At 36.6% G+C, this 17,734-nt stretch overlaps 1 protein-coding gene across 9 annotated transcripts in view; it reads right to left on the bottom strand.

Annotated features, from left to right (window-relative positions):
* Positions 1-17,734, bottom strand: part of SOX5 (SRY-box transcription factor 5) — a 1,093,182-nt gene that overhangs the window by 142,593 nt on the left and 932,855 nt on the right. For all 9 annotated transcript variants that reach the window (XM_065940365.1, XM_065940375.1, XM_065940347.1 and 6 more), the window contains one exon: positions 1,821-1,941. In XM_065940365.1, the coding sequence (XP_065796437.1) occupies positions 1,821-1,941 (121 nt within the window). The remainder of the gene's footprint in view (positions 1-1,820; positions 1,942-17,734) is intronic.

Here is a 17,734-nt window from a genome sequence, read left to right as displayed (position 1 = left end):
GAAAATTTTATTTTTAGAATTTAAATATATAGAATATAAATGTAGTCCTTAATTATAAAAAGAAGCTGGTATTTCTGGATGAATCAGTCTACAAAGACACAATTATGTGACAAACATATTAAATGAATAAATTAAAGATCCAGAACACCATTTTAAAACGCAGGAAACCAAAGAGAAAGATATTCAAAAGCCATGTTAAAAACTGTAAAGAACAAAGTGCCTATAGTAGAGTCTGAATTTTGACACTCCTCTGTTCAGTTTATTTTTACCTAGACTCCATAGTTGCATCTACTCATATTTATGGCTCTGTATATTTAAAACATTATATCCCATTTCTTCAATGTTGTAATAAAAAAGGTATAAAAACTAGAAATAAATGTTAAGTATGAAATTTCAAGACATGATTTAGCAGGAAGTATATCTGATTTCTAGTAATATTCAACAGAATTTCTCAAAAGGAGTAAGTTGAAGCATAGCAGGATGTTAATGGGACAATTTATTAACATATAAATGAAACAAAATCTTCTGGAACTTAAGAATATTCTACATAAATATCTAAAGTGATAATATTTTGCTAATTGTTTTTAATGGTATTCTACTTTGATCTATCAAAATACTTCAATATACTTACTTTCTCTGTATTTTTTGAGCATGATAATGATGTTCTGGAAGATACTTAGCTTAGCAGCCTAGTCCCTCTTTGGAATTTGTTACTATTTTTATCTAACAGATTATAGCTTGCATTTTGAGTATCTGAATTTTGGAAAATAAAGTATTAGATTGTTTCCAAAACTAACAGTGTAGAATTTTGATTTTGGTTAAAAAAAAAAAAGGTCATAAAATCACAGGCGACTAAAGTGAATAAGCAATATAAACAGTCATTTCAATATAGTCTATCAGTGTAAAAATGCTTTTTTTTTGGTTTGTAATGAATGCTCATTAATTCATTCAACAAATAGTTGAATATTGTACTAAAACTTTAGATATAACAATAAGTGAAACAGAAGGCACACGGGCCCTCATTTTACAATTGAAGTGGAAGAAAATATACAGGATCCAAAGGAACCTGGAGACAAGGATCTAACTAGCTCAGGCCAGCCTTCCCTGGTCTGAGTTGGAAGAGGTTCACGACACCAAGGAGAGTGAACACAGAAAATTCAAATCACAAGTTAAGAAAGAGTATGGTTTGGTCTAAGAGCTAAAAGAATACCAGTGAGAAATTAGGCTGTAAATATAGGGAGGAGACGGATAATGGAAGGCCAGCTAATTCACATTAGGAACCTTGGGTTTATCTTAAAGCACAATAGAAACCTATTAAAATGCATATTCCTATCTTCTCTTTGTGACCCCATGGACTGTAGCCTGCCAGGTTCCTCTGCCCATGGAATCTTCCAGGCAAGAATACTGGAGTGGGTTGCCATTCCCTTTTACAGGGGATCCTCCCGACCCAGGGATCATATCCAGGTCTTCCGCACTGCAGGCGGATTCTTTACCATCTGAGCCACAAGGGAAGCGGGGATATTCCTAGTTTACCTACGTAAAAATAAATTGAACCTGAAAATCACACTCATATTTTAGGAGTACACTGGAAATAAAAGTTATGAAACCAAATTATAAAAAGAAAATATTGGCTTCAGAAACACAGAAATATTCTAGGCCCTTAAATATCAACATAAATCCTTTTCTACATTTTCTGTGTATTTTCCCTTTAAAATAAAAAGGCTATACGGGTGATCTCATTTCTTGGTGTGGCAGCAATATTAAATTGCCTAAAGCCATGCCCTCCACCCACTCCCAAATGAAAAATCAACAGTACTTACTACATCCAGCCTTATAGCTGAAGCCTGGAGGAAGGAGGAATCCTTGCTGGGCAGCTGCAGCCAGAGTCCGTTGATCAGGAGGGAATACGGGAATCATTAATGGCGGCAGTTGACCTTGAACCTGCTGAACGTATTAGAGCGAATCAAAGAGAAGAAGTCTTGATAGTCCATGCTTCCCAACCCTCCTTATTTTATGATAAAAGAAAAAAAATATTCAATTCAATATACTGGCATATAAGTTTGCTGGCACACTGGGTGTGAGACAGCCTTGGGACTGCTTTAGACGGCAGATTCAGAATACTGGATGCTATAACTGAAAGGTGATATCAAGCTCACTTTCTAACCTGGTAAAAAATTTCCCTACATATATCCTTGACAGTGGTGAAGTATCTATTGATGTTTCACACTACAAGTCTTTTCCTATTGCATTAATATAATGACTTTAAAAGTACCGGTTAGGTTGAACTAAAATCTCCTTTTATAAATCCCATCTGTTGGGACTAATTCTACCTTATAAAGCAAAATTAACTAAAATGTACAATTTTATAATTTCTTCACTACTTGAAGATAATTCTCATGTTCATGCATAATATTGAGGTTTTAAATTTCTGAATAAAAATCTGGAAGAAACTTAGAGAGTATTAAGACTTTCTCTATTCTTTACAGAAGAGGGGTGTGTGTGTATATGTGTGTGTTCATGTGCACGCACACATGTATGCTAAATTGCATCTGACTCTTTGCAAACCCATAGACTGAAGTCCACCAGATTCTTCTGTACATGGAATACTAGAATGGGTTGCCATTCCCTTCTCCAAGGGATCTTTCTGACCCAGAAATCCAATTTGCATCTCTTGCACCTCTAGCATTGGCAGGAAAATTTTTTGCCGCTGCACCTCTTGGGAAGCCTCTAATAGAAGAGGCACCTGGGGGCAAAAGAGAACTGAGTTGCCCATGGCCATGGAATGGGGTGGGGGCGGGTCAAAACTATGTCTATGATCTGGTTCCTTTGATTCTTCTCTGTGATAGACTTTCTTTGTCATCTATCTTCTTTCAGGCAACTGAACCATTCCTCAAACCATATGGCTACCCTGGTGGCTCAGTTGGTAAAGAATCTGCCTGCAATGCAGGAGACTCTGGTTTGATTCCTGGGTCAGGAAGATCTGCTGGAGATGAGATAGGCTACCCATTCCAGTATTCTTGGGTTTCCCTGGTGGCTCAGCTGGTAAAGAATCCACCAATAATGAGGGAGACCAGGGTTTGAATACTGGATTAGGAAGATCCCCTGAAGAAGGGAATGGCTACCCACTCTAGTATTCTGGCTTGGGATTGGGCTCAATAAAGGACAGAAATGATATGGATCTAACAGAAGCAGAAGATATTAAAAGGAAGTGGCAAGAATACACAGAACTGTACAAAAAAGATCATGACCCAGCTAATCACAATGGTGTGATCACTCACCTAGAGCAAGACATCCTGGAATGTGAAGTCAAATGGGCCTTAGGAAGCATCACTACAAACAAAGCTAGTGAAGGTGATGGAATTCCAGTTGAGCTATTTCAAATCCTGAAACATGATGCTGTGAAAGTGCGTCACTCAATATGTCAAGGTAAATTTGGAGAACTAAGAAGTGGCCACAGGACTGGAAAAGGTCAGTTTTCATTCCAATCCCTAAGAAAGGCAATCCTAAAGAATGCTCAAACTACTACACAATTGCACTCATCTCACAGGCTAGCTAAGTAATGCTCAAAATTCTCCAAGCCAGGCTTCAACAATACGTGAACCGTGAACTTCCAGATGTTCACGCTGGTTTTAGAAAAGGCAGAGGAACCAGAGATCAAATTGACAACAAATTGGATCATAAAAAAAGCAAGAGAGCTCAAGAAAAACATCTATTTCTGCTTTATTGACTATGCCAAAGCTTTTGACTCTGTGGATCACAATAATCTGTGGAAAATTCTTCAAGAGATGGGACTACCAGGCCACCTGACCTGCCTCTTGAGAAATCTGTATGCAGGTCAGGAAGCAACAGTTAGAACTGGACATGGAACAACAGATTGGTTCCAAATAGGAAAAGGAGTACGTCAAGGCTGTATATTGTCACCCTGCTTATTTAACTTATATGCTGAGTACATCATGAGAAACGCTGGGCTGGATGAAGCACAAGCTGGAATCAAGATTGCTGGGAGAAATATCAATAACCTCAGATATGCAGATGATAGTACCCTTATGGCAGAAAGTGGAGAAGAAGTAAAGAGCTTCTTGATGAAAGTGAAAGAGGAGAGTGAAAAGTTGGCTTAAAGCTCAACATTCAGAAAACTAAGATTATGGTATCTGGTCCCATCACTTCATGGTAAATAGATGGAGAAACAGTAGAAACAGTGGCTGACTTTATTTTCTTGGGCTCCCAGATCACTGCAGATGGTGCCTGCAGCCATGAAATAAAAAGAGACTTACTCCTTGGAAGAAATATTATGACCAACCTAGACAGCATATTAAAAAGCAGAGACCTTATTTTGCCAACAAAGGTCCGTCTAGTCAAGGCTATGGTTTTTCCAGTAGTCATGTCTAGATGTGAGAGTTGGACTATAAAGAAAGCTGAGTGCCGAAGAATTGATGCTTTTGAAGTGTGGTGTTGAAGATGACTCTTGAGAGTCCCTTGGACTACAAGGAGATCCAACCAATCCTAAAGGAAAACAGTCCTGAATGTTCACTGGCGGGACTGATGTTGAAGCTGAAACTCCAATACTTTGGCCACCTGATGCGATGAACTGACCCACTGGAAAAGACCCTGATGCTGGGAAAGATTGAGGGCAGGAGGAGAAGGGGACGACAGAGGATGAGATGGTGGGATGGCATCACTAACTCAATGGACATGAGTTTGAGTAAATTCCTGGAGTTGGTGATGGACAGGGAGGCCTGGTGTGCTACAGTCCATGGGGTCACAAAGAGTCGGACACAACTGAGAGACTGAACTGAACTGTATAGAGCATGGGGTTGCAGAGAGTTGGACACCACTGAGTGAGCTCCACTTTCACTTTCAAATCATATGGCCTCTGTTTTGGTTGCCATCTTTAGAACACACTTTAATTTTCATGTGTCACTCTCAGAATGTGTGATTCATATAATTCAATAATCTAATACAATGGAATCACTATTTTCTTTGAATTGAACAATAATTTCTAGAAATATAAACTAATGCAGTAATTTCTCCAGCTATGTCACATTATTACTAAATGCAGAGGTTGTCATTTACTGGAATATCTAAGATAGTTTTTCAAATATTTCAACAAAATTTCTCTGGTGGACATGGTTATTGATTAGTGTTTGTCAGTGAACATATTAATGAGAATTTATAATCATGCTAAAAATCACACATCTGACATTTTGTTCTCCTTTACTATTTCTTCCTCGCATTAATGCAGTTAGTTGGGAAATAACTACTTCATGAAAACATACTATGTATAAGAAAATGAGCTAGGTAGTACAGACACTGTAATGAACAAGACAAGCAAGATCCTACGCCCATGGAGCTTCTGTTACAGTGCGGAGAACGGTTAAGTATAAAACAAGCACATACACAAAACAACACAAAAACACAGAAGAAATTCATTCAGTTGCCAACCTTAATAACAACTCTGAAATATCTCCCAGACTTGATTTCCCTTTCTCTCACATTCTTAGGACACATAATTCTTATTCTCATTTCAAAAGTCTACCCCCAGTTTCTCCTTCATTTCATCTTTCATAGTAAACCTCTGAGATATTTCTGAGATTTTGGTTGGTGAGTGGGTGTTGTTGGCGGGGAGTGGGGAATGTTGAGAGAGAGAGGGAGAAAGACAGAGAGAAGGCATGATGAGAATGGGGGTTGGGGAGAGAGAGAGAGAAAGCCAGCCAGCCAGCCAGCCAGGCAGAAAGAGAGAGCAACATTAAGAACGAGAGATCAGTTTTCAGAAATGACTCCAAACTGGAAAGCATTTCTTTTAGCAAAAAGGATTTTAAAACCTATCACTGCCACCAGAGTGAAATAAAGTGAACAACACAACCAGAAAACAAAAAGACAGTGTTTTAAGGTTAGAGCTGAAGGTTGTAGATGTTATACCACTGCAGCCAAAATTTTTTTGAACATAATGGGGGAAAGATAAACCTTATTAAGAAACCACTGGAAGACAATTGATTAAAATTTCAAAAATTAGAGACTGCATGCTGAGCAGGTATGCAGGGAAAAGTGGCCTGAAACAATGGGAGATATTTGGAGAAAAAACAGCATGGGGGCTGGCTCTATATAAGAAGAGGACACAGACCAGAATAACAAGCAAACAAAGAAACAAACAACAAACCAGCCATACTGGTTTAGCGTTATCACCAACTACTATATGTACCCTTCATATTTCCTTGTTTGGAAATAAGTTATTATATTTTATACAGTACATCGCCTTTCTGAGACACCATTGGTTAAATGATGTATAAGATGGTTATAAATTTAATAAGAGCAATTTAGAGACAAGAAGGAAGGAACTTCAAATGGAATACATACAAGGGTTAGAAGAGGCATCCAAACTTCAGAGACCTTAAAATTTGGGGAAAATAAACTTGTACAATTGCAGAAACAATAGGTTCTTGTTTAGTAAAGTAGTTCTTAAACTTGAATGTGGATTTTAGAATCACCTGGCAAGCTCTGAAAAACACTCTGCCCAGACTGTTTTCAGACCAATTCAATCTGAATCAACAGGAGTGAGACCCAGCCATCAGCCTTATTTAATGTCCCCCTGATGATTTCAATGTGCATCCAGGTTTGAGAAGTACTGTCTTAAAGAACGCTGAAGTCACTGTCAACATGTTTTTTTTTTTTTTTTTTTTTTTGGTCTCCTTATTTTGCGTTGACGGTAAAGAATCTGCCTACTCTGCAGGAGACCCAGGTTCGATCCCTGAGTCGGGAAGATCCCCTGCAGAAGGGAATGGCTACCCTCTCCAGCATTCTTGCCTGGAGAATTTCATGGACAGAGGAGCCTGGCACACTACAGTCCATGGGGTCACAAAGAGTTGGACACAACTGAATGACTAAACTTTCACTTTTATAGGCAACTGCTTCAACTTCAGGTATATAAGTATCTGAAAGGGAGACTCTACTTCTTACAGGTCTGGTGCTGAGAGGATATTAAACTATATTCTTCATAGAATTCTTTCTAAACGAGCCTTGTATCTGTATTTCACATGCTCCTCTTGTGAAAAGCTGTGGGATGGTTCACTTTCACTAAGAGAATAACAACCAAATCCTTCTATATATTATTCGAGTTTATTCACAGTTTGCTCCTACTCCATCTTTCCAGCCATTTTTCTGTCCTCCTTCAGATACCCTGCACTCTTGCCTCGATGGATCATGAAGACTTCCTTGCATACACGGCGCTTTTCCACGCTTGAAGAGACTCAGAAGTATTTTTCTCCTCTGATTTTAGTAATTTCTCTTTTCCTTTTCTTCTTGGCCAAAAATTCTACTTATTTTCCAAAGGCTTTTGAGACCCACATAATGCCTCTGCCTGTGAAGCATTTCTTTCTTATGATGCCAGTTTTCAGGCAGAAACAATTGTTACTTCTTTAACCTCACAAATACTTACAATACTTATAATAAATAATACAATACTTAATGTATTGAATAATAGTTACTGGTATAACTTGAGTCTTCCTTAAGACCTACCAGCTTATTTAGGAAAGAGGTTGTAACTTATTTATAATTGTAACTTTAGGGTTTAGAGCAGCATCTTAATTATTATATGAATTAATAATTCATAAATAAAGAAGAAGAATGTATTATATAATCCTATCTATGTAATTTCTTCTTCGTGCACCAACTCCAAATGTCCACAAAAGGCCTGTGGACAACAAAGTTCTTTAACAACCAGAAAGGAATTCAGTTTCACTGGAGAAAAACGGCAGCATGAAATATCAGCTGCTTTCTGTTCCTGTTCTTAAGATATAGATAAAAAGTCACATACATTAAGATAAATCCATGATTCTTGGGAATATGCATGCATGAAGAAATAGCAAAGTAATACAGAAATACTGGAAACATATTATATCTGTAATGAACAGATAGACTTGCCTACCCATGTTTTAAAAACATGTTTTAATTATTACAGTCTTGCAGATATAAGTATTCATCATTATTATTTTCTTTCTGAGATATTTCCTGGTTTTATTTACATTTATTTTTCCACATTAATTTTAGGATGTCGAATTTTTTGTTGAATTCATTAACCTAGCTGCTTGATGGCAGATTACATCTTTCAATTTATTAGAATATTCTTCAAATACTTATTGCATTTTCCTTGGTAATTTTATTTCTAAGGTTTTAAAAAAATATTTATATTGATATTGTAAAGTTAATTTTTTGGTTATACTGTTTAATTGGTTACAGTATGTACATAAATCTCTCTACTTGTGTGTGTGACAGCTTTTATCCAGGTAATTCATTTATACTCAGATAATTTAAAATAATCTTTCAGGTAAAATTTTAGTATTTTAAAGAATAAATTACAATAGATTTGGAGGCTTTTAAAATCTGTTATTTTACTATAATTTTTTAAAAATATTTTGCTTTAGTATTATAATTTTTTTTAGTGCCAGAATTTTCCAAGATCCATATATATAAAATAATACTTTCAAGACTGAGAAATCTGGCATAATACAGTCATTGTGCTGATAAATAAATGAGAGTTTGGCTAAATAAATTGTTCAAGATCCCAAAGTTAACACTGAAACTACATCTCCTAATAATCTAGTACACTTTTCCAACACTTGGGAAGAATTGGGGGTGGGGAACAGAAGGAACTACAAGGGAAAGGAAAAACTAAAATAAAAAATAAACCTAATTTCATAGCCCCAATGATGTGTTTATTTTAGAATATTATAGGACAGATTACTGAGCATTGTACTAAACTTCAGAATAAAGTAAAGAGTAAAACATATACAATACAAGATCTGTGGTTAATTTATCTATGCAACTAAAACCACATTTCAAATAGAGTTGATCCTCATTATTTGCAGATTCTGTACTTGCCAATTTGCCTACTCACTAAAATTTACTTGTATTCTCCCCAAATTTACTTGTACTAGTGTTTTTGTGATCACTTACAGACCTGTACAAGGCAGCAAGAAATTTTGATGATTTTGTTGTTTAAAATGCACATACAATCAATAATACATATTAATAAGTTGTCTTTAAACAGAAACACACATAAAACAAGTACATGTATTGATCAGTTGATGAAAATAGTGCGACCTAAGGATCCTTGGAGCCTAAGTCTGTGTTTCCTTTAGAAGCAGTTGCTCAGCATTTGCTAATTCAGTGTTCATGTCACCTTTATAGAACATAAGTAGTGTAAATAATGAACATCAGCTGTATTATTGCTGTATCTTGTGTAATTTTTAGCTCCTTGTTGCTGAAAATTAGCCAAGCTTTGGAAGAAAGGGACACATCATATCACATCAAAGCAGTATAATGTTTCCTGGGTAAATTCTAAAATCAATGCAATAAGGTTAGTAAGTTATTCTTATATATTTACCAATTTTGACTATTTCCAAGTACTATTCACTGTTAACTTTATTTTCCTTTACTTAATGGATGAAATCTCTTAAAGCTCCTAATTAAGGTTTGCAAAACATGTGACATCTATAATTAAGTTTTAGGAAAATACTTTTGCCACAAAATTTTGGGTCTTTTTAACGGGGGCATGATATTCACAAGTTAGAATAACACATAATGAATTTAAGAGGCTACTTCCTATATACATTAAACTTTAAGATGCAATATTATGTTTTAACACATTTTATAATTCTACCACATAGATTATGAATGTAATCTTGACCTCTAAAATCTAATGAATTCACCATAATCACTTTATCACACTTGTAAAAGAATGACTAAACACTTACCAATTATTCATAATTAAATATTTTATAGTTTAGGTAAATCATGCTCAGTCACTAAGTTGGGTCCGACTCTCTGCCACCCCTTGGACTGTAGCCCGCCAGGCTTCTCTGTCTATGGGATTTCCCAGGTAAGAATACTGGAGTGGGTTGCCATTTCCTTCTCCAGGATTTTATGTAAATATTCTATTGCAAAATCTTACATTGGGTTCCATGAAACTAATATACCATGTAGATATTTAAGGTTATTAATTTAGCTCCTAGTCCCATAGGTCTGTTTATTATTCATTCAATCAACACTTTTACTAACTGTAATAGAATGCACAGTTTTTTGGTAACTAGGACTACAAAGACGAATTCACACACAATATCTGCTCTATAGAAGTCCTGAGTCTGGTGAGGCAAAGGGACAGACAACTAGAAAACATTGACATTAGTTCAACAACAGAGACTTGTATGCGATATACTATGGAAGTACAAACTAGTAACTCATAACATAGCCAGAAGTTAAAGCAGGCTTCATGGAGACAGGTCCAGCAGATACAGACTCTGAACAAATAAGCAGGAGTCATCCAGGCAAAAAGGAGGGAGTGTGAGGAAAGAACTTTAAGCAGAGGAGATGAGAAATGAGCAAATTATCAGGGATAAAAAAAAAAAAATTATGTGAGTGGGAAGCTACCAAGCAATGTTCAGTGCAGTTCAGATCAGTTGCTCAGTCATGTCCAACTCTTTGTGACCCCATGGACTGCAGCATGCCAGGTCTTCCTGTGCATCACCAACTTGCAGAGTTTATTCAAATTCATGTCCATCGAGTCAGTGATGCCATCCAACCATCTCATCCTCTGTTGTTCCCTTCTCCTTCTACCTTTAGTCTTTCCCAGCATCAGAGTCTTTTCAAATGAGTCAGTTCTTCACATCAGGTGGCCAAAGTACTGGAGTTTCAGCTTCAGCATCAGTCCTTTCAATGAATATTCAGGACTGATTTCCTTTAGGATTGATTGGTTTGATCTCCTTGCAGTCCAAGGGACTCTCAAGAGTCTTCTTCAACACCACAGTTCAAAAGCATCAATTCTTTGGCACTCAGCTTTCTTTATGGTCCAACTCTCACACCAATACATGACTACTGGAAAAACCATAGCTTGGAAAAACCAAGCAGTGTAGAAGAGCAGAAAAACATAAGGAAGAGAAAGCCAGTGCATGTCAGTCTGTGCATCAGAAAACGAAACAGATACAGAGTTTCCCCTGTAAGCTCTGGCGGATGTAGTTTAGGTGGGATATCCTGGTGGGTATATGGAGGAGAGATTTGAAAGGCAAAGCAAAGTGGAGACTAGGTAGGTGTTGATGATGCAAGAGGTTATACATGTATGAGTATGTAAGAAATCTCTGTACCTAAAAGATAAAAAGAATAATATATATATATATACACACACACATATAAAAGAAAAGGAGAAGAGGACAGAGTCAAAGATAATTCTCAGTGTTTAGTTTATGTAACTATTATACTGGTAAAAACAAACAAAGAAAGCATTAGGGGTAACGATTTCTTTCATAGAAAGATATGAACATGGTTCTGAACATATTTGTTAGAGGTGTCAAAATAATGTTCCACTGGAGATATCGTACCAGCAGATATTAGCAGATTGATACTCCCATCTGAAGCTAGTTAAGAGATTTTTAGAGCCTATGGTTTGGGGAGTCACTTGTTGATGAGAGCTGACCAAATAATCTATAAAGAGGGTTTGAAGGATAAAAAGAAGACAGCGTAAAATCATCTGGGTCACCGCAATAATTCAACAAAAGGCAGAGGAAGAGGAGTCTAAGAACAAAGAGGTAAGATAAGAATGAAGAAAATCATGAGTACAGTACCAGAAAAACTAATGAAATACTAAGATTGAAGTAGTGTCTCAGTGAAAAGTGCTGTAGAAAGAGTATTTTAGAGACAAAATATTGTTCAGAATTGTTAATTAGAAGAGAGCGGTGAATCTAACAATATCAAATTCATTAGAATGGAAGATAGCATATTCCTGAAGGTTGAGCACTGAACGTGTGTATTAGTCGCTCAGTCATGTCTGACTCTTTGAGACCCATGGAGTGTAGCCGCCAGGCTCCTCTGTCCATGGGAGTCTCCAGGCAAGAATACTGGGAGTGGGTCGCCAGTTCCTTCTCTAGGGGATCCTCCCGACCCAGGGGTCAAACCTGGGTCTCCCACATTGCAGGCAGAGCCTTAAATATCTGAGCCACCAGAGAAGCCCAAACACTGGATGACAGGCAAGAAAAAGGAGATGGCAAATGTAGATGATTTTTCAGAGAAGGTTGGATGAGATGTCAGGAGAGACATTTGATGACAGCTGCATAGGGATGCATAGATTTTACTTCAGTAGCAGAGTTTTCAGCAGTAGCACATTTATTAGCTCAAAGGTGCAAGTGGATACTGAGAATTTGAAATGTAGGAAAAAGAAGTTACTTGGTGGACCACAACTGCAGAGGAGGATGAAAGGCAAGGTGGAGGTGTAGAGATTCATTTCAACTGGGAACAACATCTCCTTCTCCAGGCCCTGAGGATTGGAGCTATACAAGTGGATAAGCAGATAATGTTCTACAGGCAAGGAAATGAGAAGTTAAGGAAAAGCAGGTCTGATGGAAGAAATTTTCTCAATGTTGAAGGCAAAGTTCATATCCTGAAAATGAGACATGTTGGGATTGAGGAAGTGAGTTCAGAGAAGGTATGGAAGTTTGGGATGATTATGGTGAGAAAAGAAAAAGAAAGTAATCACAGATGATTAAAAAGGACAATGGAAAAGCCTAGCACCTGAGCAGAGACCATGAGAATTTTGATGCTGTCAGTCTTCCCTTTTGTGAGTTTCTGGTCGCTGTGCTTGAGGATCAGAGAAGATGAATTTCAGCCTACAGGTGGGGGAAAGGCAGGGGGATGGAGGGCCTTCAGCAAGGATAGGTTATGAGGAAATCAAAGCTGCTTTTGAACAGTAATGGGCTTTAGACTTACCCCAGGAAGAGAGGCCTGAAAGGCATTTCTAAGTTGAGAAAACTATAGGAATCAGAAAACAAGAGAGACTATTCCATGAAACTAAGGAGCCGTTTGTGTGAGAGCTCAAAATACGGGAAGTTGTGATAGAAGACTTGTTTAAATGGCATACACAAATGTTAAAATGAAAGGCAGTTTTATGATCTAAGTCAGCGCAATTACAAACAAAATGTAAAATCGGAAACTTTTCAAATGTTCTGCAAGAATTTAGTCCGGTGAGTATTATACTATTCAAGCACATGTGGTCTACAGGGATCAGTTCACCTCCAGCTGAAATTCAGCCACCTTCGGTGGGGAGCACAGCAGCTGTTTAGAAGCACACAATGAAACTCTACAGCAGTTTTTGAGAAAATGGAAAATATAATATCCAAATGAGATGACAAGAGGGGTTTAGGTAGGCAGGATATAATTACCCAAACTGGAGTAACCAAGATGACAAAGCTGACTTTCCACCATTAGCAAGAAGAGGCATAGGGTCCTCAATGACCACTAATGGCCTGTGTTTTCTCACTTCATATAATAGAAAGTCAATTTGTAAGTTTATCCTATCCAATGAAGTGGTATTTAGAAAATGAAAAAAAAAAAAAGAAAAAACAAAAAACCCCTACACGAAAATTTAGAAAAAAGGAGTCAATTTATCTTCCAATTAATCTACTAGGAAGACTAAAGACCATCTCATTGAGTGAAACAGGAACATAAAAACAGTGCTCAAATTGCAATATCTTCCTCTCACTTCTCAACAGTCACATTGGAGCTGTATCACCTCTAATTTCATTTGATTCAAGACAAAGACAAGTAGCCATATTCCTTTAGAACAAAAATGAACAGCCATGTGGATTTTTTACATAGTAGTCTTCTTCGGCAAAAAGCCACATAACTTTTTTTAAAAATCGTTTCCAAGGATGAAAATGACTTTGCCAAGCAAAGTGGCTTCAAAACAGGCCTCAAAAATACTAATAGAAAGACAGATGGTTCTACTAAGAGCTTGGCTGCCAAAAAAAAAAAAAAGAAAGAAAAAAAAAGAGTGATGCTATTGAAGCTGACTGCAAAGTTATCTGATGACTACAAATACTTTTGTCCCAATGCAAGTGCTAACTCTGCCTTCAGGGCTGATACAGCCAAAATACTAACTTCCCCACATCCGATCCCCCTGTATCCCTACCCCTCCTAAATAAAACCTGTCAGTGCCAAGCCCCACAAAACAGCACAAGCGTGCACTTGATTCTGACTGACTGCTTTGCAGAAGCAAAATATTGCATTAAAGAACTCCTATTTAGAAACAGACCCACAAGGAAAATTGCTTCTCTTTTCAAAACTGCCTGTCACATTTTCTTTTTCTAATTCCCCTTTTCCTCCTCCTCTCTGTCACCAATGGGCCCCTGGGCCCTATGAGTTTTGATGATACAAACTCAATTTGTATAAAGAAGGCAAGAAGCGGCACCACTGAGAGGTGGGGATACTTTGCGAGGATAGAGAAATAATCCAGTCAAGACACAGTGCAATTTTCTTTCCAAACTACTACTACAATAATACCTCCACTTTATTTCCTTCAGGGCAACTGTCATTTCTTTTTAACCAGATTGCTACTAGATATGATAGAAACTAAAATATTATATGGTCACTGACTCTTCCTTTCAATGGCTCATTTCACTATTACATTTTTACTTTTGCATGATGTGTTTATTATTGGCATTGTTACTAGGATACGACCACTTTCAAATGATGCAGAATTAAGACCTCTGTCACTAAGAGGCGATGAAATTTCATCCTTAATATTATGCAGGCTTGACTTAAATGTTCTTCTTGTCTAATAGAAGCCTTTATTTTCAAAACTTAAGCATTACATTCTTATAAAGAACCATTTTCATGTATTAAACTCATGTCAACCAAAATGATGATACTTACTGTACAAATAATGCATGCTTAAACAAAGTATGTCTGTTGACTTCAGGAAAGAATAAATCTCTGTTTTAAAAGTTGGTAATCAAAGAAACTTAAGGGTGGCAAACAGCATTCATTAAGAAAACAATTGTGAGAGTATGGTAAAAAACAGGGCTATTTTATTTGCCAAGGGCAATTTTAAGCTGAATAAAAGTACTTTAAAAGGCAATGATTAAAGTATCTTAAAAGATGTATTATTTAGGATTAGGTTACCATCTGTTTCTTAAAGGTCATATTTTATAGGGCTTCCTTGGTGGCTCAGTGATAAAGAATCCACCTGAAAATGCAGGAGATGTGGGTTTGATTCTTTGGTTGAGAAGATCCCCTGAAGAAGAGAGTGGCAACCCACTCCATTATTCTTGCCTGGAAAATTCCACAGACAGAGAAGCCTAGGGGCTACAGTCCATGGGTTCATAAGAGTCAGACACAATTTAGTGATGAAACAACAACAACAACAACATATTTTACATAGTCTGATAGTAGTTAGTTGATAAAATGGAAGTCTTTATACTGCAACTCTGTTTCTTCAAATGTGTATGACTATTTGTATTATTTAATATGGTTTTTGATAATAAAACAGGCTGGTTCCTATCAGTATGCATGGTTCTCTGTTCACATGGACAGAATTAGGCTTTGCAATACCAATACAATCTTATTTTACATCATGCATTGCTATGCCAATTGTCATTTACACACAAATGAAAGGCACACAAAATAGAATGGTCAACATGAAATATAATATTTTTTCAACTACATTTCTCAGGAGTCCATGATTAGAAAACTTAATAAAATTCACTATGTATTGATTTCTAATTTATGATGTTTTGCTCAATGGCCTATAATACATTATTAGTGGGTTTTTTTCTCATGCCATATAAATCTCAGCTCAACATAAGTTCTTTAAAATATTATGCCTCAAAAATCACCACTTTATAGAGAAGCTTGAATTAGGAGTGACTGCTAATGGGTACACGGTTTCTTTTTAGAATGAAGAAAACATTCTGGAATTAGACAGTAATGATGGTTACAAAACATTGTCAGTATACTAAAACCCACTGAATTATACACGTGCAAAAAGGGTGAATTGTATGGCATGTGAACTATATCTCAAATTAAAAATTAACCAAAGTAAAAAATAAATATTACCTTAAAATATATCACTTCACTACTGCCAGAAGGAAAACTGAATTTGCTTTGAGACACTCATGCCTTATATTAGAAAGATGTCTGTATTTGTATAAAGCACTTCTACATGCGTTAGTTCATTTCTACTTTATCCAGTCTCTTGGAGATCAGCATGGCAGATGTTGTCATTTCCAATTTTAATTAATGAGCAAAACTGACAGAAAAACAAGTAATTTGGAAACTTACACATTATCATATAGCTAGCCAAACCAATAAGTCTAGGACTTAAATTCTTCAATTCTTCTGAGTAAATTATATAACTTTCTAAAATAAAAATACTGATTTATATAATGAATACAGAAACATTGTGACAAAATCCATATATATTTTATCAGCATAAAAATGAGTCACATTTAAATTATTTCTAAAAAATAAAGTTCTATTATAATTTAAAATATTTTTATAGCAAGGGTGGCATTTGACCTTGATATACACCTTTATGTTACATTTTATTTTGCTTTATGTTTGCTGAACAAAAGCTTTTCAAATTTTCAATGTGTATGTGCATTACTTTAATTCTCTGAAAATTGTTCAGTAAAACAGAGATGCAACAGGACATCGTAATGACTGGCGTACAACAGAAGGTAATTAACACAGAAATTCATATCCTGTATTCACTGCTTGATAGACCCTATCTTAAATTGTGAGTCTTTGTTGCCTATTTTGGCAGAAAAATTCTTTGAAGTTTGACTAACGGAGGATTGAAAATTAATTGTAAATTCTGATTTTCATAAAAAGTATGTAATATCGACATCTATTTCAGAGATTCCTGAAATCATTACCGATTGCTCTGAAATTTATTAGTTTATTTCTTACTGAAATGTCCTATACCACTAGGATTTATTCTATGCAATGAGCATTGGATTGTGAGGTTTTTTAATATTTTCCGTGTCTTGCCTAAGTTAGTTTACACTTCCTCACTGGATTTATGCTTCTTTCTAGCAAAAGTCCTTTTATTCTTGAAGTGAGTGAGTGAGTGAAGTCACTCAGTCGTGTCTGACTCTTTGTGACCCCATGGACTGTAGCCTACAAGGCTCCTCTGTCCATGGAATTTTCCAGGCAAGAGTACTGGAGTGGGTTGCCATTTCCTTCTCCAGGGGATCTTCCCAACTCAGGGATCGAACCCGGGTCTCCCGCATTGCAGGCAGACACTTTACCGTCTGAGTCACCAGGGAAGCCAAAAAAACAAAAATTTATTCTTGAACCTGTTCTCAAATTGGAGACTATGACACACAGCTGAAAACTCCACCTGATTTAGACGTAAGAACTACTTTTCCTCAAAACCCGGCTTAAGTGTCACTGCCTCTATGAAGACTAACCAAACTCACCAAGCAAAATACATTCATTCATTTATTGAGTGGCCACTTTGTGCTACACACTGTTAGAGGCTCTAGGATTAATGTAATAAATAAGACAGACAAGTATACACTATGAAAAAAAATTAGAGCAAAGGCAGAAGAAAAGGAATGCTGGGGAGGAGGCTACAAGTTTAAACGTGGAATCAATGATACAGTGACACAAACAGAGACCTGGAAGAAGTGAGACAATAAATGTCTCGGTTATCTGGGAGGGAAAGTGTTCCAGGCAAATGGAAGAGAAGATGCTAAAAACTTAAGGTAAGACTGCTGTTTTCACCAATGCTTCCTTCTGCTGTCTGTACTCTGTGGGACTATCCCATTAGGTTGAAATTATTCATGTCTGGCTCCATGGCTAAGCTGCATCAAGGGAAAGGTATAACTAACTCGTATCGATATCTACAGTACCAAGGTTAATGCTTAGCACATCACAGATGCTCAATATAAGTCAATGTAAGTGATTATAT

The sequence above is a fragment of the Muntiacus reevesi genome, chromosome 1, assembly GCF_963930625.1.
Source record: "Muntiacus reevesi chromosome 1, mMunRee1.1, whole genome shotgun sequence".
NCBI classification, from domain to species: Eukaryota; Metazoa; Chordata; class Mammalia; order Artiodactyla; family Cervidae; genus Muntiacus; species Muntiacus reevesi.
Note: the sequence above shows the minus strand (reverse complement) of the source record. Positions and strands in the feature narration are given on the sequence as shown.